The sequence below is a fragment of the Hydra viridissima genome, unplaced genomic scaffold, assembly GCF_058129835.1.
Source record: "Hydra viridissima isolate aposymbiotic clone 2 unplaced genomic scaffold, HvirCarnegie_v1 scaffold_13, whole genome shotgun sequence".
NCBI lineage: Eukaryota > Metazoa > Cnidaria > Hydrozoa > Anthoathecata > Hydridae > Hydra > Hydra viridissima.
This window is the reverse complement of record NW_028324312.1, coordinates 6,855,010-6,881,875: the sequence shown is the minus strand read 5'-3', so window position 1 is coordinate 6,881,875 and position 26,866 is coordinate 6,855,010. Positions and strand designations below refer to the sequence as shown.

At 27.4% G+C, this 26,866-nt stretch overlaps 1 protein-coding gene across 5 annotated transcripts in view; it reads left to right on the top strand.

The window, feature by feature from the left end:
* Window positions 1-506: 506 nt before the first annotated feature.
* The window catches only part of LOC145195298 (uncharacterized), a 56,924-nt gene continuing 30,564 nt past the window's right edge, over window positions 507-26,866 (top strand). For 4 of the 5 annotated variants that reach the window (XM_090070898.1, XM_090070896.1, XM_090070897.1 and 1 more), the window contains exons 1-49: window positions 507-690; window positions 865-910; window positions 1,108-1,184; window positions 1,381-1,440; window positions 1,911-2,029; window positions 2,253-2,417; window positions 2,696-2,863; window positions 3,018-3,189; window positions 4,612-4,795; window positions 4,900-5,106; window positions 5,534-5,730; window positions 6,472-6,584; window positions 6,826-7,038; window positions 8,079-8,277; window positions 9,593-9,806; window positions 9,919-10,180; window positions 10,577-11,718; window positions 11,824-12,116; window positions 12,572-12,688; window positions 12,856-12,962; window positions 13,107-13,161; window positions 13,294-13,463; window positions 13,671-13,746; window positions 13,866-13,988; window positions 14,087-14,161; window positions 16,461-16,596; window positions 16,805-16,857; window positions 17,034-17,132; window positions 17,338-17,444; window positions 17,643-21,126; window positions 21,300-21,446; window positions 21,587-21,708; window positions 21,794-21,851; window positions 22,117-22,223; window positions 22,388-22,471; window positions 22,863-22,946; window positions 23,029-23,125; window positions 23,489-23,554; window positions 23,712-23,749; window positions 23,885-24,033; window positions 24,209-24,291; window positions 24,393-24,420; window positions 24,883-25,040; window positions 25,176-25,393; window positions 25,564-25,618; window positions 25,835-26,001; window positions 26,250-26,313; window positions 26,457-26,582; window positions 26,707-26,787. In XM_090070898.1, coding sequence (XP_089927024.1) covers window positions 1,113-1,184; window positions 1,381-1,440; window positions 1,911-2,029; window positions 2,253-2,417; window positions 2,696-2,863; window positions 3,018-3,189; window positions 4,612-4,795; window positions 4,900-5,106; window positions 5,534-5,730; window positions 6,472-6,584; window positions 6,826-7,038; window positions 8,079-8,277; window positions 9,593-9,806; window positions 9,919-10,180; window positions 10,577-11,718; window positions 11,824-12,116; window positions 12,572-12,688; window positions 12,856-12,962; window positions 13,107-13,161; window positions 13,294-13,463; window positions 13,671-13,746; window positions 13,866-13,988; window positions 14,087-14,161; window positions 16,461-16,596; window positions 16,805-16,857; window positions 17,034-17,132; window positions 17,338-17,444; window positions 17,643-21,126; window positions 21,300-21,446; window positions 21,587-21,708; window positions 21,794-21,851; window positions 22,117-22,223; window positions 22,388-22,471; window positions 22,863-22,946; window positions 23,029-23,125; window positions 23,489-23,554; window positions 23,712-23,749; window positions 23,885-24,033; window positions 24,209-24,291; window positions 24,393-24,420; window positions 24,883-25,040; window positions 25,176-25,393; window positions 25,564-25,618; window positions 25,835-26,001; window positions 26,250-26,313; window positions 26,457-26,582; window positions 26,707-26,787 — 10,314 coding nt within the window. In that variant the 5' untranslated portion in view covers window positions 507-690; window positions 865-910; window positions 1,108-1,112. Of the gene's footprint in view, window positions 691-864; window positions 911-1,107; window positions 1,185-1,380; window positions 1,441-1,910; window positions 2,030-2,252; window positions 2,418-2,695; window positions 2,864-3,017; window positions 3,190-4,611; window positions 4,796-4,899; window positions 5,107-5,533; window positions 5,731-6,471; window positions 6,585-6,825; window positions 7,039-8,078; window positions 8,278-9,592; window positions 9,807-9,918; window positions 10,181-10,576; window positions 11,719-11,823; window positions 12,117-12,571; window positions 12,689-12,855; window positions 12,963-13,106; window positions 13,162-13,293; window positions 13,464-13,670; window positions 13,747-13,865; window positions 13,989-14,086; window positions 14,162-16,460; window positions 16,597-16,804; window positions 16,858-17,033; window positions 17,133-17,337; window positions 17,445-17,642; window positions 21,127-21,299; window positions 21,447-21,586; window positions 21,709-21,793; window positions 21,852-22,116; window positions 22,224-22,387; window positions 22,472-22,862; window positions 22,947-23,028; window positions 23,126-23,488; window positions 23,555-23,711; window positions 23,750-23,884; window positions 24,034-24,208; window positions 24,292-24,392; window positions 24,421-24,882; window positions 25,041-25,175; window positions 25,394-25,563; window positions 25,619-25,834; window positions 26,002-26,249; window positions 26,314-26,456; window positions 26,583-26,706; window positions 26,788-26,866 lie in introns of those variants that run through there. The other variant, XM_090070899.1, reaches the window with a different exon arrangement.

Sequence of the window (26,866 nt, the reverse complement as noted above, 5' to 3'; positions counted from 1 at the left end):
ACAATGCCCAACAAATATGCAGTTTTTCATTTACTAGTAAAATTAAATTACCAATGTGCAAACAAAAAAAAAGAAAAAATTTTCTATTGTTTTCGTTGAAATTTATTTAATTTGATTTTTTTTTTTTTAATTTAACTCAATCCTTTATTTTTTTAAAAAAAAATTTAAAAAGTATGCTTCATATAAAATTCAATAAATAAAAAAAAATTCCATTGTAAATAGAAAAAGCTGATTTATAAGAAATGATTCCAGCCTTTTTTTCTTGTAATATTTGCACAATAAATAATAAATTAATTGCAAATAAAAAAACAATTTCAATTCTTTAGACCATCAAAGTATAATAAAAAAAAAAAAAGAAAATTAAATCTGCTTAAAAACAAGTATTTATTTAAATATCATCTTACACTTGTTTGTGACTTCTCTATAATCCCAATCAATGTTTGTGAGTGTTGTTTGCATTGCTTTTAAAAGCGCTAACCAAATTTTAAACTTTAATCTGCCGTTTCATTGTAACTTGCAAAGTTGTCATGGAGACAGACTTGTTGTCTTTTTTGTGCTAGGTGCAAATGGAATTTTAGAAGCAAAGTGAGCAAGAGATAAACATTTAAAGTTTTATAAGAATATTTTACCAAAGGTTTTGATGAAAAAAGAATTTTTTTTAACCAGAGAAACAGTTTTAATCTCTCATATGTATGATATTTTAGTTCATTTTGAATAACAATTGTTCTAATTTAAATAAAATATTTTTATTAAACAGTCAAATAAATATTAAATATTTTATTATTTCAAAAATGCATTTGGAGTATTAGTATTTTACATTAAATCTTTTTTTTTTTTTTAAATCTAATTAATTTTTTTTACTAGTTTACCAAGGTGCTTAAAAGAAACAGTTAATGAACTTAGTAAAAAAGTATGCATTAAATTTTTATGCAAATTATTTTCTTATCTTGATTAAACAGCATAGTTGAGTTGTAATAATGAGCCATTGAAATAAATATTTAGGTTACTATTTGAAATATACTTGTATCATTTTTTACAGTATATGTAATATGAATAATAAATATAGAGTATTTACATAGAATACTTAGCACCTTTTAATATTAATAGGTACCATGAAAGGCTATGTAGTGAAGGTTTGTGAGAAGGAATTTATCCCACAAAAGTTAAACATATATGAAGGAGAAGTAGGTTTTTTCATTTTTAGATGGCAGAGTTTAAACAAACAGTTTCCTATTATGAATTTCAGCCTTATTATTATTTTTTTTTTTATCTTATTATATATCATTTTATTTAAATCTTTAAACAAAATACTTTCATAATTAATGTTTTCAAAATGTGTGTATATTTTTTGTGTATATTTATATTTCAATATCATTTTAGACAGTGACTTTTGAGTTTGAAGATTTAAAATCAAATGTTGCAAAAAAACCAATCTACCAGGTATGATTTTTTGAAAATATTTCATATTTATAGTTAATATCTTTATTTAGACATTTAAGGCATAAACTAAAACAATAAACAAAGTAAAAAAATCAACACACCTAGTAATCAACCTAAACCAGTATTAGGAATCACTTATTCTTAATACTGTTTTGTACTAACATTTGAGGAATTGTTATTGCTTTTGTTATTGCTGTTAATCAAAATTAGAAATTTTTTAAAATTTAAGAAGAGTGATAAATGGGAGTACTATCATATTTACTGATAAAGTTTCATTGTAGAACAATTTTTTACATCAAATTTTCCTTTCCAAAATTTAACAATTCACCTACTCACCCTAATTTCTTTTTGTAAATTACCTAATTAGTAAGCAATACGTACAGTTTGCTATTAGTTACATTAATGTTTAAGTTTTTTAATTATATATAAATAAGAAATCTGTGGGAAAACATGAGTTTTTATTACATTAGGTTTACCGTGATCAAGACACTTGTTTGCAAGTGGATGGTGGCTTTGAAAGTACAGACATTTTATCATCTGGATCATGGAGTCAAGAGTTTAACCTTGCACGAGATTACTATTTTAAATGGTAAAATTACCTTATTACAACTTCAGTTTTAAGTAAATTTAACTAACTAAACTAAGTTTTAACTAAGCTTAGCTTAATATAAAATTTTAACTTAGTTATAACTAACATTTGGTTTTAACTAACTTTAGTTGTTTTTTTTAGTAAAATTATTGCAACTTTAGTTTTAAATTTTAACATGTGTCATGATTTAAAAATCTGACTAATTTTTATGAACTTGTTGCAGTGGAGATATTCCATTGTTGAAAGTTGTTGTGAGTCCAAAACCAGTTCACATTGTAAAAGTATCAGATGAAGGTTTTGCTGGAGCTGTAATTCGACTATACAAAGGTGATACTGTCAGGTGGACGTGGAAAAATTGTGCAGAACTCCATAATATTACTGAGAGAAAGTATTTACAATATTTATAATATTTATAATATTTAAAGTATATAATATTTATAATATTTCTTTCAATTTCACCATTTCATTTACTAAACTGCTAGCACTTTTTTGGCTATTGTGGTAAAAGTAATTATTTTAATTTAAATAAATAATCAAATAAATAATTTAATATAAAAAAGGAAAGTAACAAAGAAGTTAACTAATTTATCTGCTTAGCTATTTTATATACACATAGTATATGGTTTGCATACACATTTTAAAATTAATGTAATTTTCTGTTAAAAGATATTGTGTAGATCATGGTGGATATATAAAATTCAGCAGTAAACAAGAGCCATCTCATTCCGGAGCTTTCTTTCAAACTTTTAATATACCTGGAATATATTTTTTTGAAACACAATCATTTATTGAAGACAAAGCTTTTTGTGTTGTACAAGTGGTGGAAAAATCTAGGTAAACACTTCGTTTGCACTGATATAAATATAGTATTGATTTTAGGTCATGTTGCACTTCTTCAAATTTACTGCTCTGTGGTGTGCTGCAATATGACATTAGTTACCTATTTATGGTGCCTAAAAATCCTTATTTGATTTTAAAAATCTTTCAGAGAACATTTGCTTGATATAAAAGACATTGGTTTTACACATGCTTTGTATGAAATTTTGGTTGGAGATCGGGTTTGGGTACATTGGCGTCAAAGCAAGAAGTCTTCTACAACTACGCATTCTGTTCTTATCAAAAAGATATGTGAACTTAATCAAGTTCAAAATGCTGATGAGGTTTTTCTTCTCTTTTTTTTTTGGTGAAAAATAAAGTTTTTTAACAACTATAATTATGATAATCATGTTACAATTATTATTTCAGATTTTAAAGTTTACACTGCTCTAGATAAAACCACTTTTATAAAATTATTTCATTATTTTTGGATTGAGAACAAGGGTTTAATCCCATATCTACCTGTAAAGCACCCTCACGTTTTTAACTTTAAATGATTGTTAAAAAATGAAGTTTTAGGACTTTTTTCATTCACAATTAAGCATTGTAAGGTTTAGATCAACAAGGACAAGTGAAGTACTCTGTAAAAACACATATAGATAGACAATAATACAGTTATAATTAATTAATATAATGATAATAACAAATTTAATTTTTCAAAATAAATATATTTGTTCTCATCATATTATATAAAATTTCTATCGCTCTACATCATAAATTTCATTCCAGATCCCTTTGATCTTTTTGGTCTGCTCAACTTACGTACTAACTTTTCTATTTCAATAGCTTTCTTCATTTCTCCATCCATCAATGTTCCATCATCGAATGTTCTGATTATATCATTGATATGCAAAGGTCATCTCATTTTAGGAATTAGAAAAGTTACATGTTTTGGGTCAGCAAAAGTAAACCTTAGTGTTTTTGTAATTTATGCAAATAGTTTTTATTACCATTTAAGAAAATAAAGCTGCCAAAATTTTTGAAAAAACATTAGAATTAAAAGTAAAGTTAAAAATTTGCTCCTACATCTAATCCACAATGTTGTTCCAATTTGTGTTCCACAATTCTCCTGGATTGGCTGAATGACAACTGATCATCTATACTAAACCCATGATTTGACAAAAACCTTGAAATGATTTAAACTAATTTTCTTTTCAAGGACAAGTGTGGAGTTAAGTTAACTTGTTAATCAAAAGGCATATAGTTGAGTAATGTGCATTCAAGAGCTTTTTTGGCATAACAAAAAAACTGTGGCATTACACTTAATTTAGTTAGCTCTTTGATTCATTACATGTTATGTAAAAAAAAACTGTTTAAATACAAAAAAAATCCTAGCATACTTAGAAACCAGTGAATTCTACAGAGCATTTAACTTGGGCATATTAAATTTAGTGAATGTGGCCAAGTTATCTAAAATGGCCCCTTTCTTCCTATGATAGCTAAATGTTATTTTTTTTTGTTTGATCAGACATTTTCAACATATAATTTTATTTGGTTCTATATTTAAATGTACAAAAATATGATTATAAAATAAATGTAAAGTATTAAAAGAGTTTTATGTTACCATTCTTTTAAACTTAAGAAATAACATGTTAAATCTATTATATAGTTAGTTTTATTTGTTCTTCAAACAAAAGCAGTTATGTATAAAGTGAAATCTTTTCAATTATAAATATTACTTATTACAAAAACAAGCTAATTTTTAGGACACAGTTATTGCTGAAGATTCTTATCCTGCTCGCTCTGCTGGTTTATTCTCACATTTATTTACAAATGCAGGCATTTATGAGATCCTTGATGGAGAGAGACCACACTTGAAATGTGTTTTAATAGTAAAGCCTGCATCAAAACAGCATGTTATTAAAATAACAAGAGAAGAGTTTGTCCCTGGTAGGAATTCTTTTTTATGTCAAAATTAGATTTGTTGATACATTTTCTAACATAAAATTTAAGTCTAAGTGATCTTTATAGAGAAATTTTTCTCAATATTTTAGCGTTAGGATCAGTAACTCAGGGAGACAGGATATGGTGGACATGGAATGGTACAGAAGTTGAAGATGATTTCTTCTTTCTACGTCTTAAGGAAAATAGTTTACCTCAAGATGTTTCCAATACATGTTGCTCAAAACTGGAGCATGTATTTCGAACTATCTTCAAATCTGTTGGTGTGTACTCAGCTACAATAGACAGATGTGGGCTAGGTATGTATTTTTTTTTTTTTAAATAACTATTCCTGATTTTTTTTGGATTTTTTCAAAATAATTAAAAAAAAAATTTCTATCATTTTTTGTTTCTGGATTAAATAAATTAGAAAAAGCAATTGCATTAAAATTGCAGATGTTGTCAATGAGCAAAGCGTTAAATTTTTTATTTGAATCTGCAATTTTGTAATTATGCAAATGCTTTTGTTAATGGTTTTTAATTCAGAAGCAGCATCTATTGTTTACTTTTTGATGTAATCAAATAATTGGATATTTATTCAAAAGAAGCTACAAGCTGCCCAAATTACTATGTGCTATATTTTTGTAGATGTATTATACACTGCTACATGGACATCACTAATATACAATTTAAGCTTAAACGATTATAACAATCAAAATAGTTTAAGTTTTAAAATTCTTATTTCAGAAACATTTACTGCAAAAAATGTAAAAGGCACTGGTTCTCCCCAAAGATTTTGCTGTCTTATTTCCCAGCCATCTGCACAGCATCATGAAGTTAAACTTAAAGAGTTTGGTTTTACACCAACATCCTTGTTAGTGAAAAAAGGAGATTTTGTTTGGTGGAAATGGGTGGGAACTAATTATCCCACTGGAATTGAGCAGGCTAGAATAATTTTATTTTATTTAAAAGTTTTTATATTTGTTGTTTTAAATGGGTTTTATATAAAAATTTTCCCTTTGTAATATTTTTCACTTTATGAAAAAAGTATGTGTAGTTCTCAAGTAACTATTGGGAAAAACAGCAATAAACTTGAATTTCTTTAAGTAACCTTTTTTTTTATAAAAAATACCTAATTAGTGGAAACAATAATCTCACAATTAAATAATTTGAATTATTGAAGTTGTTCTTATATTTCAGGACATTCTTTGTAATATAAAGAATGTTTAGTGATCAGTTTTAAATTTATAATTAACAAAGCACCTTCAATTAACCATATTATTACTTAGATTACTTTATTGTAATATTATTTTTAAGTTACTTTTTCATCTGAAGCAAAACTTATGCTTTTCAAACTTTTAAATGAGACCTGCTATTATTATAAAGGTTCATAATTTTGATAAAACAAGAACATTTTTTGACATATATTTTTAAACTCTACAAGTTAAAAATAAACATGGATGCTTTCTAGGAGATACTTTTTAGTTTCTAAAAGTTATTTTGACATCTAATACTACTTATTGTTAACAATTATTGTCATAACTGGTAACTATTATGATGCTGCATTTGTTTATTTGTTCTTTAAGTTTTATGTTTTTTCCATCTATATTAGTGAAATGAGAACAATCTTGAAATTTTCTCTTCACAAAAAATTGTGTACTTTATTAACAACATTTTTTTGATAGATTGGAGTTAATGGGGAAGTTCTTGAACCTAGTTTGTTTGAGTGTCCATTACAAGATAAAACAGGGGCATTTATGTTTCGTTTTTTTGAAACAGGAACCTATAACTTTAGAAGGTAAGAATCTGTGACTCATACTTTTTTTTTATATGTATAAGTTTTATAAACTCCTTGTTTATTTTATGTTAAATGCTGTTTTATGTTAAAAATTGTTATATTAAGGCTTCTTATTTTCTTCTTCTTATTTACATTTCAAGATATAAGTTTACAGATATCAATTACTCTTGATATGGTTTTATCAAAAAATATCTGCGTTGTTTAAACATTTTGTTTGAGCGTTTTTTTTTATTTCTGCCAGTATTGATCTCTCACATCATCTAATGACAGTTGTTGTTGAACTCAAAGAAGAGGTAATAAAAGTTCAAGTTTCTCCAAAGTCAGTGCGTCCTGATCCTGTAGTAGCACGTGCTGGAGATATTATTTGTTGGATGTGGCCAAAAGGTATTTCAAGCTCCATAACTTACTACAAGCCTGAAGACAATGAGAATGATGAAGTTCTTTTTACGGAAAGGTGCTTGCATTTTAATTTATTAATAGAAGTTTAATTTCTTCATAAAAAAACCTGCCATAAAAAATCCTTAAAAATTATTACTCAAAAGAGTTAAACTATTACATACAGAAGCATTGCTAGATGTGGACAAACATTGGACAGGCGAAAGGCCAATTAAAAATAATTCAAATTTTGTTATTAATACTCCATCTCCAAAGTTTGGTCACATTCATGTCGATATAATATAAGAATTGGATTTTCTTTTTTTTAGTATCAAATGTTCATCACCTCACTTGAGCATTTAATGATACAAGAATAAGAATCTCACTGTTGTTAGTAATAAAAATCTTTTACTAGGCATTTATAATTTTTTTGTAGTTTTTGAGTGAAAAATTGAATAAGATTGTTTATTCTGCTTTGAAATACTTTCTAAGCAGAATAAACAAACTTATTCAATTTTTTAATGTAAGTTACTGGTAAAAATAAATATATAAATAAAAAGTGTTCAATAACCACAATCTGTTTTGTAAAAAACATAGAAGATAGTTTTGAAATTAGGCATGATTTTAATGTTAGCTTTTGGATTTTCTACTTATGACCATGGTTAATTTTACAAACTATTTTACAAACTATTTTACATATGTGTTTTAGACAATATGCTATTGACACTTAGTATTATTGCAAGTTAAGATTTTAGGCAAAAGTTCTTTTACTTTAATAACACTTTAACAGGATTAAATTTATCTTTATGAAAATTAAATTTATATTATAATATTAAGAAAATATCAATAATATAAATTTTACATGCATTATAAAGATATCAAACTTGATATTTTTCACTGCTTTCAGCTAGTTTTAGTTTCTCTACTAATTTTATATTTACAGCACGAAAGCTTTTTTTTTTTTCTTTATGATCTATGATAAAAGAAAAGTATTATTAAGATTTATTAGTAAGATTTATTCATTTTTTTTTTTACCAAAGTAGTATATATTTATGATCTATGATAAAAGAAAAGTAATGGGATTTATTCATTTTTTTTACCAAAGTAGTATATATTTAGGCGATGTCACAGTCAGCTTTTTACCAAACCAGGAGTTTTCCATTATACTTGTGTTTCACTTACCAAGAGAGATCAGTTATCTGAGTATTCACCTGAGGATATATGGAGTACAGTGCTTGTTGATACTGCTGGAACTGATTGTATTGTTAAAAATATAGATCCTGCATACTTCCGTCAAGATACCATTCACACTATCAAGGTATAACTTGTTAAAAATTGGAATATACTAAATGATATTTATTATAATCTGTTATACAGTCTTGAATCAAACTCAGAAACATGAAAAAATTAAGTTTCATTAGGTTTTCTTACTCTTCCTTTACTTTTACATATTATGTGTCCTCTTTGTGCTGCTATGACACTCTTCATATTATTTGGAAAGGAATCTATCAAGACCTTTTGGATTTCTGGGTCCTAAAACTAGATCTTAAGACCAAATAAGTTTGGCAATGTTGTATTCCACCATGAACTTCTTGACTTTTTGAGATGCATGGCATTTAGCCAAATCTTTGCTTAAATGTTCAATTCCCATTTGGAAACACTTTAGACATATCTGGAACTAAATGTGTGTATAGCACCCCAATTTAAGTGTCAAAATTCATCCTGACATTTACTGGGAAGAATGTTCTTGGTCCAGTAGCAAATCTAAAAGATTTTCTTAAGCACCAAGTTTTATCCCAAAAAAATGAAAGACTTTTTAAACAAATTCTGTAATGTTTCTTTGATTTTTTCTAATTACAAACTCACTACATGAAAACTATCAGGAATGTTTTTAACAACCAACAATAGTCATATACAGAGCACATGGGCAAAAAACTTAAAAGTGAGGTTATTGAAAGAAGACAAAGTGCTGTTAGCAAGTAAAACAAGGCAAGAAAATAAATACTAATATTGAAAAGGCCATTATTCAAATATGTAAAAATAGTGGATGATTTGAAAACCTTTCTTTTTTAAGATATTTGAGATGGTGCTTAATGTGTCAGGGTTGAGATCAGCTTACCAACAAAACAGCAAACAAATTGGGATTGCTGACCTTGCACTTAGAAATGTGGCTCATCTGAGAATACCATCTGCAATTGATAAATAACTAAGTTATCAATCATAAAGTATCTTATTATCTCTTTACTTTTATTACTTTCATAGTCATTAAAGTAATAGCTTCATTTCTCATATTAGCCAGCTCTATAAGTAAGAACTATACATGGATCTCAACTTTCTCAATTGTTCTTTTGACCAGTTTTTGTATTCGTTTGCCCACAAGAGATAATGCTTTTTCATGACATTTTTTATAAATTGTTTCTTAAAAGGTTTTTTGATCAGCTCTTCCAGGAGCTAACAACCTCCTCCCCAAAACTGTATCATCAAAACTGTAATATCAAAAACTATATTAAGAATATAAAATATTAAGATATTATTTGTATAAGGAATTTTCAGTGTAAAGGTTATGTACTATGTAAGTTCCAATAATTTATGCAAGTTCCAATAATTTATGTAAGTTCCAATAATTTATGCAGGGGAAAGATATTTTATTCAGCTATGACAAAGAAAAGGAAGACACATGGAAGTGGTGTGTTAAGCAAAGAGACACAGATCAATTGGTAGAGGCAGAAAATATGTTTATTCCTCACACAGGTCGAGTAATATCATTCACTCAGAGTGGAGTTTTTGTTGTTGAAGTGACATCGCAAAATGGAAAATATGAATGTTATGTTTATGTTGCTGACTCAGGTTTTCTCCTTTCTTTTTTTTATTTTTAGATCGTTTCATAATGTTTAAATTTTAAACAAATGTAAGTAAAATAGGAAGTATAGATTTTTTTAAACTAAATTTTGTTCTTTAGATGAAGAAGTTCAGGCACCAGAGATAATATCTGATCACAATGGTGGTAGTGTGAAAGAAGGGCATAAGGTTTTCCTTTCATCTGATTTTAATGGTGCTGAAGTTTATTATACAACAGATGGAACCATGCCTGTAATTGGTGATCCACAAACAAAGCGTTATGATGAACACAGTGGTGTTGCTCTGGAACATCCAGGCTTAAAGTTTATCAGAGCTGTTGCTTTAATTAAAGGAACTTTACCAAGCAAGGTGTTAACCTCAAGGTAAATTTTTTTTTTAAAAGCTAAACTTAATATGAAGTTAGTATAAATAAGAATATTTTGCTTAATAATTTAAACATTATTTTTTATTTAATGGTAGTTTTATTATAGTGGGTCTAATTACAAATTAGTATATTAAAAGTTGAACCTGAGCTTTTTAACTTTATTGACGCAATTTTTTAAATGTACTTTCATTAAAAAAATTGCGTCAATAAAGTTAATAAACCAGATAAAAATTCAGGTAAAGATCATAAAGAATATTTCTAAGAAACTGCAATTATTACTACTCATAACAACATTTGTATTACATGCACACACAGCAAAATATTGAATCATTAATATATATATATATATATATATATATATATATATATATATATATATATAAACAATTTTAAGGCGTTTTTGGGTGAAACCTCTGGACTGGACAACTACTGATACAGCAAACTCTTCAAGTGATGACACAAATCAACAAAAAATACAAAAACTTCAAAAAACTCGTCACAAAAGTGAGACCAAATCTGTAAACAATCAAAAGAAACAGTCACTGGATAATTATTATACATTAAAACACCAGGAGCATGGTGGAGTTATGGAAAAAAATGGTAAAGTTGTTTCCATCAGCTCCAATCAGTTTAAACCAAATGAGGTCTCAATATTTGAAGGAGAATCCATTACTTTCCAACTTATGCCTGATGCTGAACATTTGATAAATCAATGTGTGTACCAAATACAACATGGAGGAGTTGCTGTTTGTAATGGTTTTACTAGTGGAAGTGTGTTGCAACATACACAAACTTGGACCCAGGAATTTAATTGTAGTAACGAGTATTTATTTGCATTTGCTACACATCCATTGTTAAAAGTTGTTGTCAAACCAAAGCCTATTATTGATGTTGAAGTAACTGATGATGGATTTAAAAAACCACTTCTAAAACTCTACAAAGGAGACACAGTGCGTTGGGTTTGGAATGACTGTCTTTTATCACACTCTGTTACAGAAGTAAAATACTGTTTAGAACATGGAGGTTATATTAAGGTAAAAAATGCTGAACACTCATCAGTTAGTGGTACTTATTTTCAAACTTTTACAAAACCAGGAATTTTTTATTATATTACTGAGGTTGATAAGCCTGATAACAATTCCAAAGCAACTTTTGTTATACAAGTATTAGAAAAAAGAAAAGAACACTTGCTAGAGCTTAAACACAACAGCTTTTCATCATCCATCATTGAGATTAATGTTGGAGAAAGAGTATGGGTTCAATGGAAAAATAAACAACGTCCAGTTGATTATGTGAGTGAAAACCGACCAACTCATTGTGTATTTGTTAAACGAATATGTCAACTTTTAGAATCCCCAGATATCATTCTCCTGGATAGCAATCTTAAAACACATGCTTGTTTACTAGCTGTTGATTTTAAAGATGTGGGTGTGTTTGAAATATGTGATAAAGAATCACCTGCAAAGTGTGTTGTTTTAGTGAGACCCGTTACACCACAACATGTAGTCAGAGTTTCCCCTCAACAATTTCTTCCGGGTAAGAAAGTTTTTTTTAGTTTTTTTAGTTCTTATACATAAGATGGATAAACAGCAGGTGTTTTAAGTTACTATTTTTGTTATAAATTTTAAAAAACTATTTTAGCCTTAGGATCAGTTACTGAAGGTGACAGAATCTGGTGGACATGGCATCCTGATGAAATGTCAGAAGATTTCAGACTTTCTAAAATTTTTGAAGATGAAGAACTGGGTAAACGCACTGAAACACCAACCAGAGGATGTTGTGTGCAAGATAATGAATTCACAAAAGTTACTAGAAATGCTGGTGTGTACTGTACCATAATGGAGCGATGTGGAGTTGAAACTTACAAATCTTCCTTAAATGAACACAATGAAAACACAAGATGGTGTTGTTTAATATCTCAACCAAAAGCTAAAGTTAGTCTCTTTTCTAAAACTCTTTATACTATAAAAAATAGCAAAGTATTAAAGAAATTATAAAACATTTTTGTTGCCACATAGTATGACTGGAACTAAAAAATAATTCCTATAATTGCATGGTAATTATATGCTAACCAAAAACCAAAAACTTTGTAAAATGGAAATAGTAGGTTAGCATTCTCAATTAAAGATTACCAAAATAATGAATGATAAAATCGAAATAAATTTTATTATGAGTTTTCTATCACATTAAATGTGTTATATTATTAATATTAAATGGCAATAGGCTTTATTTATTGTTAAACACAACTTTTTCCTGTTTCCAATGATGCCAAAAATGTTGTTTTATCAACCATAAAGTTAGCAGGGTTAAACTCTTAATATATGAAATGTTTAATCATTGCTATTTAATGGATTATGTATTAAAATTAATATTTAATCATTACAAAAAGCATCATGAAGTCAAATTGAAAGAAACTGGCTTTGAACCAAGAACTTTATACGCATCAAAAGGGGATTTTGTTTGGTGGAAATGGTCAAATGTAAAAGATGTAAACTCAATTAGTCAGGTAAATTTAACTCAATTATTCAAATAAATTTTTTTAAATTTTTTGCTTTTTTTGTATTATGAAGTTATTTTAGTGATTGTTTTGTTATGAAAAATAATTATTTTTGATTAAATTAGTAAAAATGTTTTTTAAATGCTGGTTCACCTTTTGGTTAAATTTTTTTTAAGGTACTATTTGGCAAAAGGTATCTGTTGTCCTTGAACTGCCCTAGTCAACCTTTGTGTGGTGCTTATTTTATTCAGTTAAATAAAATTGGAACATTTATTTTTAAAGGGTAGGTTTTACACTAGTATTGGTAATATTGCATGAAGTGGAACAATATTGTTATCAATTTAAAAGTTATAACTCCAAATAAAAAAATTGGGTGCAAAAAGTGTTTGAAATAGATAAATTTTCTAATTATCAGTTTTTGTTTAAGAGTTGGCTCCTCTATGCAAATCATTGGCTCAATTGTTGTTCAACCACAAACAAATGTAAAATATGCATCTCTATTAATCATTTGTTTTCCAACTTTTTTTAAATGTTACTTGCAAGTATGTAAAAACTTTTTCTGCTGTATATCTGTTTTTCTAATTTTATATCTTTTTCTAAAATAATTTTTTTAGCTACATAAACTTCAAGTTACTAGCAAAAGAGTCTCACCAGATCCAGTGGTTACCACTAAAAAAGACATAGTCTGTTGGATGTGGCCAAAAGGAGTTCTTAGTTCTTTATGTTCTTACCAAGAGGAAAATATATCTGATGCTGAAGACAATGACTTAGTATTCTCTTCAAGGTAGGTTTTTATCGGGTTCAAACATAAGGAAGCAGGATTGTTTAAAAGATTTGGAAATATTTAGGATTTCTGTATGTTTTGTTTTCAACAGGGTATTTTTCTATTGTGCAATTCTAAATAAAATTGATTATGCTTTCACTATATGTAGGTGGATCATAGATATGTTAAAATAATTCTAAAAAATTAAAATTTCTTTCATCACAATAGGCGTTGTATGGTGCGACAATTTTCTCATTGTGGAGTATACCATTTTAGTTGCTCATCATTGTCAAATAAGATAAAAGTAAGTTCTTTACAATACTAAAGATAAAAAATACTTGTATTAAATTCTTTAATAGTAAATTTTTTTGATTCTGTGTAATTTGCAGATTTTAGATTCTAAGTTTAATTAATATAACTTAGGAGGATTCTGAATTTGCTCCAACTGGCATTTGGAGTAGCATTCTATGTGATATTGCAGAAGAAAATTATATGGTAAACTTTACAAATGAGGAAGCAAACAGTATTTCTGTATATATTGAACAGGTATTTGGTTTTACGGCATGTTTTTGTATTGAATATTTATAATCTTATTAGTTGTGCAATTAACTTGATTATTTTGATTATTTATTTATTTGTTTCAGGGAGAAAATGTATTGTTTAAATCTATAACAAATGAGGAGAGTCTGAAGTGGTCAATCTATGATAATAATCATCAGGTTAAATATTTTTGCATCTGTGTGCTTTTTATCATGTACTGCTTACCTATTAGTTCTAACAATATATGAGTGAAAAACGGCCATTGTCAGGCACTAATACATTTTTTTTTTTTTAGATTTTTAACATGTTTAAAAATGTTTAAAATCAAAGGCTTCTGAAGTCTTTACACACAAAGTACCATTTTTCTCAAAACTCTAAAAAGTGAAAAACTGTGGGTTTTCCTCTGTAGTCTTAAAATATTTTTGTTATCACTTTGTAACAAGTGTTTTACAATACATAAACTTGATTGAAAAAAAACAAACCTTTTTCTGCTACTTTGAATTTGAGTGTTTATTTAAAGTTATTTAGAGAAGCTGGTTAAAAAAATGCAATTTACTATTATCATATCAAGTTTTTATCTTATTGACGGATTTGCATTGTGCAGAATAAAACTAAATTTAAAAAAAGAAATATGTAATTTTTGCAAAGTTTCTATCTAATACAGATAATGCGAGAATTTTAACAACAGCTACTTTCAACTTTTAAATCTTTAAGAAATATGAAAATGTTAACATTTTGTTTGGTCAAAAAGTAGAATAAAGATAGTATCCATGTTTCCTATATTTTATGAGAGTAGAAAATTTGGCCTCTCAGAGCAGGGCTGACTCTTAGAGAAAAGATTTTCATAAAACCGCCTGCTTTTAGAAGAGGAGTACATATGCACTGCCACAACAAATTTAACTTTTTAGACTGAATGATAAAAAAAATAATGGTTTTGATTAGATGGATGATTAATAAGAAAGTTAATGAAAGGCCCAGATTTTTTCATACTCAAGGGCTGACAGAGATAAGAGTATGGCAATCCTAAAAAGATGTTGCAAAAAAATATTTTTGGGAGTACAAAATCAGAAAATTATCTGGTAGAATGATTGCTTGAAATTGATCATCTTTTGGGCTACAACATAATTAAAATGTTCGTTTCCTCAACAGCCATTTTGATAGATTTCCTGTAGAGGTATGTCATACAACAAAAACTTGCTTTAGTAGGTTAAAATGGAAACCATTTTTGAAATTAATGATTACAAAGAGCAAAAACCAACATTCAAACTTTAGTCAGCAGAATGTGGCTTGTTTAGTGTAATCTCATGACGCTTATACAGAAAAAAAAACTGAGATTATTTTAAGGTTTTTAGAGAAGGCTTTTTATCTGTTATTTTAAATTTCAAATGATGATTAGCAACAACCCATAAATTTCCTTGTTTATCTTTTTCATTTCTAAAAGTTTTCAATGAAGTCTTAACCAAGTTTACTTGCACATTCTGAACTGTTATTTATAACAAGAAAGCCAGTGATATCATTTTTAAATCTTTTATAACCTAGAAATAAATACTAGTTTGATGAGTTGATTTTCAGCTATTCTGCCTCTTGTATTGTCATTTTTAACAAGTCAATGGAAAATCAGCTTTCAGATCTAACAGAACCTTTAATTTTTTTGTTTTTTGTTTTTTTTATTGTCAATAAATTTTTTGTTTCAGAATTCAGTTTTCGTACCATAAAGCTAACAGACTTTGTTGTTTGAGCAAATTTAATAGCTAATTTATGTAATAAATTAACAGGTAAATAGTTATCAGCTAGTAACATAACAACAAATCTTTCATTTAAATACCAAGTGTCTTTTTTAAATGACTTCAGCATAGCTTCTGCTGTTTTAAGACTAAACATAGAATATTATATCATTTTATCAAAAGCTTCAACATTTAAAGAAGGCGCTTTTGTAGGGATAGGAACTTTAATTAACCAAAAAACATACTTCTAAACTGTGGCTGAAGAAAGTCTTATATTAAATAATAGATTCCCTTGCGATAAATCTGCCTTGGGATGTGAAGCCTATTTTAAGTTAATGAAGCTAGCTTCAAAATTAAGTCTCCATAAACTTTGATTGTATTAATTAAAAACATTTATAACCCAAACAGCTTTTTGGAGAAAATCTTTTGATAAGTGACTGGCTTTGCAGATGAAAAATCCTCAAAATCATAAAAGAATTGGCATGTTAAGAAGATTTGATAGGGTTTTAGCATGTTAAGAAGATTTGATAAGATTTTATTATTTTTAAAAAATATACAAATCTTTATATATATATATATATATATATATATATATATATATATATATATATATATATATATATATATATATATATATATATATATATATATATATATATATATATATATATATACATATATTTATATTGCTAAGAATAATTTTTGTTTTTTGTACCAAAATTTTGTTTATCAAAAAATTTTCTTTTACTTCCAGAATATTTCAGTAGAGAGTATGTCTCTTCCAGAAACTGGTAGATTGTTTCACTTCAATCAAGCTGGGTGTTTTTGCATTACTGCAGAGCTTTCTACACTATCTACCAAAGTGTTAACTTGTAATGCACATGTCTCAGGTGAAATTCATATTTTAGAAGCTGTAGCTGTTTCGTTTTTTTTTTTAAACCAATTTTTAAGTTTGTAGCTTTTTTGGCTTCAATATTTCTTAAATTGTACAAGTTTATTAACTTGTATAAATTTATAAATTAATTTCTCAGAAGCATATTTTGACTATGATTTCTGTCTTCAAAATTATTATTATAGATGAGAAATTATACATTATAGATGCAATTGAGACATCCCCTTGTATTTTGACTGGGGAGATGAATGGAGGAAGTGTATGTGTCATTTTTTAGTGTTTTTTTTTTTTTTATTATTATAATAAGTTATATAGAAATGATATAATTTTTTTCCTCATTATAAAAGTTGTAGTTTTCCAACAATATTATATAATACAAAAATAAAAAGATTTAGTTTTTACTTTAAGTTATTTCTTTACAAATTTATTAAATAGGTTGAAGTTGGTCATACAGTCTTCCTTTATTGTGCAACAGATACAGCTATGGTTTATTTTACAATTGATGGGAGTATACCATCACCTCAATCTTCATTGGTACTTTACTTTATATTTTCTATGATAGAAAAGATTTTAATTATTTGACTGACTTATTTAAAATAATGAAGTTATAATTATGATTCATTATTCGTTTGAATGAAATTATTTAACTTGGAATCTTACTCTAATATTTTAAAATTAGTAGTTTTATTAATACTCAGTCATTTTATTATTTTATTAAATATTTTAATTCAAAACTCAGCTTTATAACAAAAAAGAAGGTATTTGTTTGCTAAGTGGTGGTATACATTTTATCCGTGCAAGAGCTTACACAAATGGAAAGCGGCCAAGTAGTGTTTTTACATCAGAGTAAGTTATGATTATTTTTAAATTAATGCTAATTGATCTCTGATGTAAATTGTAATCTATTATCACGATTTACTAAGTATAATTTTAATACATTCATTTACTTTCTGATAATTTTTTAAATTTTGTTATCAATTACTTAATGCAAAATTGATGTTCTTTATTACTTTGAATTCTTAAATGATCTAACTCTGTTCTTAGACGGTTTTATGTTCTACCTCCTGAGACACCTGGGCCATACTATGCTGAAACATTTAAAGAGACTTTATTAAAACCTAAAAAAAATGACGTCATGATGCCAATAGAGGATACCTCAATAGCTACTCAATCAGATTCAGAAATGTGTAAGAGACCTGAGCAAAATGTTGACATGGATGAAAAGGATGAAATGAATCTTAATGCCAATCAGTTGCCTTTAGAAAAGAATACTGAAGAAGATAAGAGTTCACTAATGACCATAAATAGTAAGGTTGTTCAAGTTCCAAATGAAATTGTTGAAAAGTTAGCTGATGAAGAATCATGTGGAGTTGAAATCAGCAAATCTAGTTTAATAGATAATTGGAGGGAAGGTAGACAGAGTTTAAATGAAAAAAGGAGCAATTTCCTTAATGAAGATTATGAGACAATTAAAAACAGTTTAATTGAAGATCTTACAGAGGGTTTGTTATCTGATGAAAAGGACAAACTTCGTTTACATATTGAAGAAATTACCAACAATGAAAAAGAAGAAAGCGAAGATCAAAAGGTTTTTGATGAAAATAAACTTGGAAATGAGGAAAATGCAAGTAATGATACTTTTACACAAATTCAATCTTGGAAGATACAACGTGAAAATTTAGTAAAGAAGAGAAACAGTTTTCTAAGCAGCGATTACAATTCTCTTAAAATGTCTTTAATAGATGATCTCACTGAAGGGTTATTGCCTGATGAAAAAGAAAAACTTCGATTGTATATTGAAGAAAGTATATTATTAAATGAAGAAAAAGATTCTGATCAAGTTGAAGAAGAAAATGCAAATAAGGAAGATGAAAAAATCAATATTATTAGGCAAATCCAAACTTGGAAAAAACAACGTGATGAACTTGATGAAAAAAGAATTCAGTTTTTGAGCAATGATTATGAATCTCTTAAAACATCTTTGATTAATGATCTCACTGAAGGACTGCTATCTGATGAGCAGAATAAACTTCGTTTGTATATTGAAGATAGTATTTCAAATCAAGAAGAACAAGATTTAAATTTTAGAGAGGAGCAAATCAAATTTGATGATCAGGAAGACAATATAAATAAAAATGTAGATACTATAGAGGCTCCTGAAGTGCAATTAGAGGAAGGAAGAGAGATTAATAGCATTGATGATGAAAATAGAGAAGAAACATTTGAGTATGTGCATGAAAGTCTAAACATCACAGAAAATAGAGGGTTAAACCCTTTTATTGAATCAGTGATTGATGTTGTTAAACACACCGATATTGTTAATATTAATCCTGCACCTGTAACAAATGCTAATAACTTTCATGGTGTCTGTAATGTTCAACATGTGGAAAAAGATCATTCACTAGCTCTTGAAAAAGTTGTAGAAGCTGATGCAGTTTTAGTTGAAGAAAAAATTGAAAAATTTATTGTTGAAAAAGATGATGATCTTACACAGTCTTTTATTGAAGAAAGAATTTCTCCTATTAGGCCTCGTTCAAACCATCGCTCAGACAGTCATATTGAAGATGTGATATTAGGGAGTGTTGATGTGAGTTTTGAGAGATTATTTTCTGCTGAATATCAAGGTGTTATAGAAATTGTGAAAGAAGAAAAAGCAAGTATGATTAATCAAATTAATAGAGAAGATTCAATAATCATGAAGGTTGATAATATTTTTAAAGACTTTCTCACTAATAATGAATGTATTGTCAGTGAAAAAAAGGTAACAGAAAATATTGAAGAATTGGAAGAAGCAACTAATAAATCTAATATTAAATTGAGTTTGCAAACTCAATTTGACAAAGATACAGTTAAAAAGGTAGAAGACCTAATGTGTAGTGAAAATGATAATGATAACATAGAAAAGACAGTTGCAGATTTCCCTAACATAGAAGAGAAATCATTTCCTTTGGAGACAAATGAAAGTATGCTAGATTTAAATGATAGAAATCTTGAAAAAAATACAGTTTGCATTGAAAACTCTTCTTCAGATTTGCCATTATTTCAATCAACACCATTGCAGTTTAAAGATCTAGTTCATGAAAGAAAAGTTTCAGAAAAGTTAAACTCTATTGAACCTCTTAACTTAGAAGATCAGCTTGATACAAGTAGTAAGTTTACTGACAAAAATACATGTAATGCTTTAAATATTGAGCAGCATGAGTCAATCAATGACCAGAACGATTTTGCTGAATTATTAGCATTTGGTGAAGAAATCAATCAATCTGTTAACAGTAGAGAACGTGCTATAGAAAAATTATTTTCTAGAAAAGATACAGTTCTTAAAGTCCACCAACATGCTGATAGTTTATTTGATTCTGGTATAGCTGAAAAAACATTTTCTGATACTACCTTGACCAACGCTGATTTAGTGCTCAATAAAAGTGAGCAAGATAAAGATAATAATGCTAGAGCAATTATAGGAAATGGTCAACTTAATGTGTATAGTAATATTTCCCAAAATGAAAATAGTTTTGAATGCCAAATTGATCCCAAAATTTCTAATATGAGATCCAGAAATAGTTCTATAAAAGAGGTTATGCAGCCAGAATCAAATGGAGGTTCAGAAAGATCAAGTTCTCAACATAGTGATCCAAGAAAAAGATCAGAAACATTAAGCGAATGTGAAACATCTGAAATGTCACTGAAGACCATGAACAATGTTAACAATAACATGATTTTAAATTTTGCTTCTTTAAAATCCCTAAAGTTTGAAGCAGAGGATTCAACAGAATCACAACAACAAGTATTTTCTAATGGTAATCAGAATGAATCGTTAAATGCAAGCACATTAAGATCAATGCCTGTTGGATCTGACAGTGAAATTCTTCCTAAAGATACCTCATACTCTGAAAACACCAGTGATGATGAAATATACTTAAGACTACCCACAGATGATGTAAAAGAGATTAATAAGCCCACTATATTCCAAAGTTCAATATGTCCCTCAGAAACACTTGGCTCTTATACTGATAATAACTCAGCTATTGGTAGCGAAGAAGGATTAATTCCTTATCAACGCATACCCCCAAATGATATAGAAGGATCAAGTAGAGTAAACTATTTGCAAACAGCAATGGAAGGTATGTTTGAAGATGAAGCTTCTTATGCAGAAAACTCTTTTTCAGAAATGGATGGCATCATCCACTATAAACGCCTTCCTCCCAATGAACTCAAGTCATCACTAAAAAAAATAGAGTCTCAAAAAGAATCTTATTTGCCTCTTGGGTTTCAAGATCAACAATTAAAAAACTACAATCGACTTCAATCTGATGATGGTCATGTTTCAAGTACAGATGCTAATGGTTCTTTAAAAGGAATTAACATGTACACATCTGAACAAATCCAAGACTTTGATGTTAAACCATTAAACAAGTTACAATCTGTTGACAGGCATCCATTAGCCACATCAAATTCGTTGGTACATGGTATAGATATGAAACCAACAGCATCACCTGAATCTATAAAGTATACAGTCAACAAAAAGTTTGTAAGCTCTAATAATGATATTTAAATGACTTTTTTAAACAAAATTTATTACTCACAATAATTTCTATAAAATGTATGATAAAAGTTTTGGAATAAAACCTTTTTAATTGTTTTTTAGTGTTTTTTTGTTTGAACATTTTGTTCACCATAGTCCTTTGTGTACTTATCTTATAGAAAGAAGGTTTCAAGATGAAGATAAGTGGACAATTTGTTACTGTCACTGACACCAAGTTTATTCCTGACCGTCTTGTTATATTTGAAGGTGAAGCCATAACATTTCAGTTGGGCAAAAGTTTGTCTCAATATGACCAGATATATCAAGTGAACACTTTTTTTAATATCTTTTTAAAATTGTTATTGTTTTAAATTTATGGTTTTTATAAATGTGGTTTTAAGCAAATCAGTTCCACAACATAAAATTATATTGCTACTAATATTAAATATTGTTTTTCAAAATTTAGGTTTATCGCAGTGAAGAAGCAACTGTTAGAGTTGACGGAGGATTTTCTAGTGATGATTCTCTTCACGAATTAGGATCCTGGACACAAGTGTTTAATCTTGCAAGAGATTATCATTTTAAATTGTAATGCTTTATTTATAATTGGTTTGATTTTTTATAAGTTCTTTATTTGTTTTTTAAGCACTTTAAATGCTTCATTGTTTCGCAGTTTAAATCATTCTCCAGTAAAAGTTACTGTCAAGTCAAAACCAGTTATGGACATCAAGGTGAACTAAATATATGTAAAAACATTATTTTATATAAAAGTTTTTTTATTCAACTACCTTTTTTTAAAAAACCTGAAGTTTAGTAATCAGTTAATGCATTTCTAATTGAACATTGTTAAATTTGCACTAGTAATACTGTTTGTAGTTTCAGTAGCTGCAAAAATAGCAACAGCAATGAGGTTGAATCTAGTCTGCAGATGCTATAGTTTGATAAATTATTTTTAATGGTTTTTAAACAATCATACGATTGTCTTGATTTCTAAAGGTAACCGATGATGGGTTTAGTGTAGCTGTTATCAAGCTATATAGAGGTGACACAGTGCGCTGGAGTTGGAAAAACTGTGAAGAACCACACAATGTAGTGGAAAGAAAGTATTATAACTAAAATTTTAACAATTTAGTAATTACCATAATAAGTTTTAAAAGTTTAATGTTTATCTCAAGTCTTTGGAGACTACAAATTGAGATTATTTATTCAAACTTATAATATTCTAGATAGGTATTTTTATAATTACTTTGTTTAAAATTCATTTTAGATATTGTTTGGATCATGGTGGCTACACTGCATTAGAAAACCAGGAAAATGCTCGTTATACTGGAACTTATTTTAGAACCTTTGAGTAAGTGGTTTGTTGATGGAATCAGTTTTCGTATCGAGTTTAAATTTATACTTTGTATCTTATGAGACTTACCCAAAAGTGAAGTTAAACTAAAAAAAACAAAAACTGTGACATAATAATAAATATAGATAAAAAAAAAATACAAATTTAAGTAAGTTGAGAAAACATTTCAGGTGAAATATTGGTGAAAACTGACAATAATATGAAAATAACTGTAAAATACAAATTCAAATTTAAGTAAATTGAGAAAACATTTTAAAAGGTAAAACTGAAAATAAAGTAAAAATCTTCAATAAAATTTAATAATGAAATATAATTTGTTTAATGCATAAATTGTTTTTTACAAATTCTTTACTTAATTGATACTTTTATTAGTTCTTTATTCTTTAAGCACTGCTGGAGTATACTTCTTTGCAACGCAAGCTTCCAACGAAAGCAGAGCTTTCTGTATTGTTCAAGTACTAGAAAAAGCAAGGTTAAATCATAAATTGTTATTTTTCAAATATTTTTTTCTAAAATACTGTGACAAACTTTATTTAAGTGTTATTAAATAATAGAGAGCACTTAATCGATATTAAAAATTCTGGCTTTACACGAAAGATACTCGAAGTGACATCTGGGGATCGTGTTTGGATACATTGGAGGCCAAGTAAAGTATGGTTTACACTGTTACTCTTTTTTTTTCCACAAAGTTAAAACGAATGGTTTTACTTCAGTTAAAAGTTTTCATAAACTTATTTTTATGCTTGTAACTTTCTAACTTCCAGTTGTTTCTGTGTTGGTGTTTTTGTTTGTATGGTTTTCTTTTTATATTATTTATATTTTTGATTTTTATTTTTATAGTATATATATGAAATTTAGTTTCTTATTTTATTCATTTTGCATGTGGGTTTGTAGTTGCATAATTTTACTTGCTCTCTGTACTTCAAGGCTTAAAAAAAAAATTAAGAACTTTACTTATAGCAGACATAACATATTTTTGATATAAGTGAATTTTTTTTTGTGTTTTTGTTTAAGACATCATCAACACTAAAACATTCTGTTAGCATCAGGCAGCTATGCAAGTTGGATGAAGATGCTTATGTAGGGAGTAGTTATTAATAATTATAATTTAATCTGAATTTTTTTTTTAAGTTGTTGTCTTTATTTTGAAGGATATGTTATACTATTAATTTATTATAAATTTTATAATTATATGAATGAAATGCTATTATTAATTGACAAAGTTGAAATTATTTAGGATGAATGGTTGCCCTACATTGATTCTTATTCACCCAGGTAAAATGGTTATTGGGTGTTTCTTTCCAAAAGTGATTCTTAAGTCTTTTTTTTTATTAATTACTGCGTATTTAAATTATAAAATAGAAGTAAGTATTGAAAACATAAAACTTATAATAGCATAACTTTTTATAGACGAGCAGGGCTATTAGCCCACCTCTTTATAAAGACTGGAGTTTATGAAATCTCAGATGTGGAATGTCCTAAGGTAAAGTGTGTGGTTTTATGTAAACCTGTTCCAAAGCAGCATGTTGTTAGAATCAGAAGAAATGAATTTTCTCCAGGTAAATTGTTAGTAATTACTTTATAGTTAAACTTTATTTATCTCTTTTTAAACGTACTAACTTATATACTCACTAAAATAATTATTTTCATATTATCTAGAAATATAAAAGATTATATAACTAAATAGTGTTTACTATAAATATATAAGTTATGAATTTCAAATTTTTTAAACAGCCCTAGGATCTGTATGTGAAGGAGACAGAATATGGTGGGTTTGGAGAGATGGGGAGATATCTGAAAATTTCCGACTATCAAGAGTAAGTATTCATTCCTTAAAAACTGTGTGCATGGTTTAACAAAAATTGGTAAGAAATTGTTATAAAAAAAATGTTGACAAAATTATTTTTATGTTTTAAAGGTAAAAGATGGTATTGAAAGTTCAAAAGGTAGAAAGCTATACGGTAGAACAAAATATTTTTAATTGCATCTTGCTTAGGCCAAAAAACTTTCATATTTTACTTTGTACCTAACTAATTTTGATAAATACTTAGTTTATTGTAGGAAATACATATTTAACATAATAAAATAAGTATACTTATTTTATTATGGTAAATATTTATTTAATATGACTTTAAATGAAAGTTTTTTTGTTTTCAGTGTAATTATTTCATATATTTTTTCCAATTATTGTTGAAGGAAGTGTTCTGCTGTAAAATTATTACAAAAATGAAGGAAAAAAATGAAGTATTTATGATTGATTTTGTAAAAATGTTCTATGATTGATTTTGTAAAAACGTTTTAACATATAAATTGTTTATAAAAAATAGTTCTTTACATTTACATTCATGCAAAAAACAATTTTTGTTTTTTCATTTAAAATTTTGCACAAAACTTTCCCTTTTTTTAAGACTGCTGCATCTCATCAGAGGAAATCTTCATTTCTGTACTACGTGCTGTTGGAGTATATTCTATTGTTCTTAATTCCTATGGTTTGCAGACATTCAAAGCATCTCAGGAAAATGGAGAAGAGCACTTTTGTTCATTAGTCGTTCAACCAGTGATTAAGGTTTGTAAAAAGATGAGGTTTGCCTTATAATAGCAGATTCATCAGATTTATAAAAATTTTTCAAAACAAAATAATCGTATACTTATGTTGTTTTTATCATCTCTTGAGTTTTATATGTTTGCTTAATTAATTTAGCATCATGAAGTGCGTGTACATGATACAGGATTTAGTGAAAGTTCATTAGAGATTGCTAAGGGAGATATTGTATGGTGGCGATGGAACAATACAAAGTTAGTCAGCAAAATATTCAGTGTTGGAATAGACAACAATGTGAACATGAATTGTCCAGAACAATTACTAACAGGATCTTTTTTCTACCAGTTTAATGAACTTCAAGCTTATGAATTTCAAATGTAAGTAAACGATTGAAACAACATTTTTTTAAACTATTGTTTTTATCGCTCAAGTAAAAAATATTTTTTTGAATAATATTTTTACAGCACAGGTAAAAAATGTTTTTTGAATATTTTTACTGATTCAAAAGTTCTTATAAAGAAATAAATACCAAGTTATACTTATTTAGACTTGGGCCAGAAAAACAACTTAAAATTTCTATTGTGGTAAAACCTGGAATACAGGTAATTTCTGTTGTTCTAAAACCTGGAATACATGATGGTATTTAATGTATATATATATATATATATATATATATATATATATATATATATATATATATATATATATATATATATATATATATATAATCTATTCATTAATAGCATATATATGCAACAAATTACAAAGTACTGAAGTTGATGAGTCATTATTTAGTTGCTAATATTTCAACTTTTTAGGTGAAAAAAGTTCATGTGACCTCAAAACGTGTGGTGCCAGATCCTATTATAATATCTGTAAATGATATAGTTTGTTGGATGTGGCCAAAAGGTGTACAGAGTGCTATTTCTGCTTTTAATCAAAAAAGCATGGAGCAAACTGAGTTTTTACTTGCAAATTCTTCAAGGTAGTTTTATGTTAATTCAATGAGCAAAGGATCTTGCTCTATTTAATTAAAAAGTATCAGTAGCAATTTCCAATTTCATTTTCTTTTTAATTTCTAATGTTGAATTTAATGTCTTGATATGAGATAATGGATTTTAATAGATTTCAAATACTAGTAGTAGTAATTTAAGGGTTTATGTTTGTTGTACTATGTTACATACTGTTTAAAATTTATCATTTGTCTTTTAACAAATGATGATTTATTTTTAGACGTGCTTATGGTCAACACTTTGGCAAACAAGGAGTTCATCATTTTATTTGCAATTCAATTGAAGTAGTTTTTTTGATGATAATAATTCTGATTGCATAATATTTGAAAAGAAATATTTTCATATATAAAATAATAAAGTTAAATAGAAGTTTAAAAGAAATTTTTTTGTTTTGAGTTCTCAGGGTTAGGAAAATAATTTTTTTTAGAGTCCAAAAAATGAAGCTGATCATATTTGGAGCACGGTATTAGTTGATACAACTGTTGATGAGTACATGCATTCATTAGTTCACGATGAAAAGAACTATATGCAAGATGTTATTCATGTTGCAAGGGTGAGTAGATGATAAAAGTTTTATTTATGAGCTTATACATGTTATGTATAAATCTATTACCTCTATTTTTATAATGAAAAAGGTTTTATTTAAAACTTAATGAGTTTGTTATTGATTTTCATAGGGAAAAAAGATCTTATTTACATATACTATGGACCTCCCTGATACATGGAAATGGAAAGTTACTCGATTCTCTGATGAGCAGGTATTTTGTAATATTTAGTATCAATTTTAAAAATTAAATTTATCATTTTCATTTATACTGTCTTAACATTTCAGTTTAC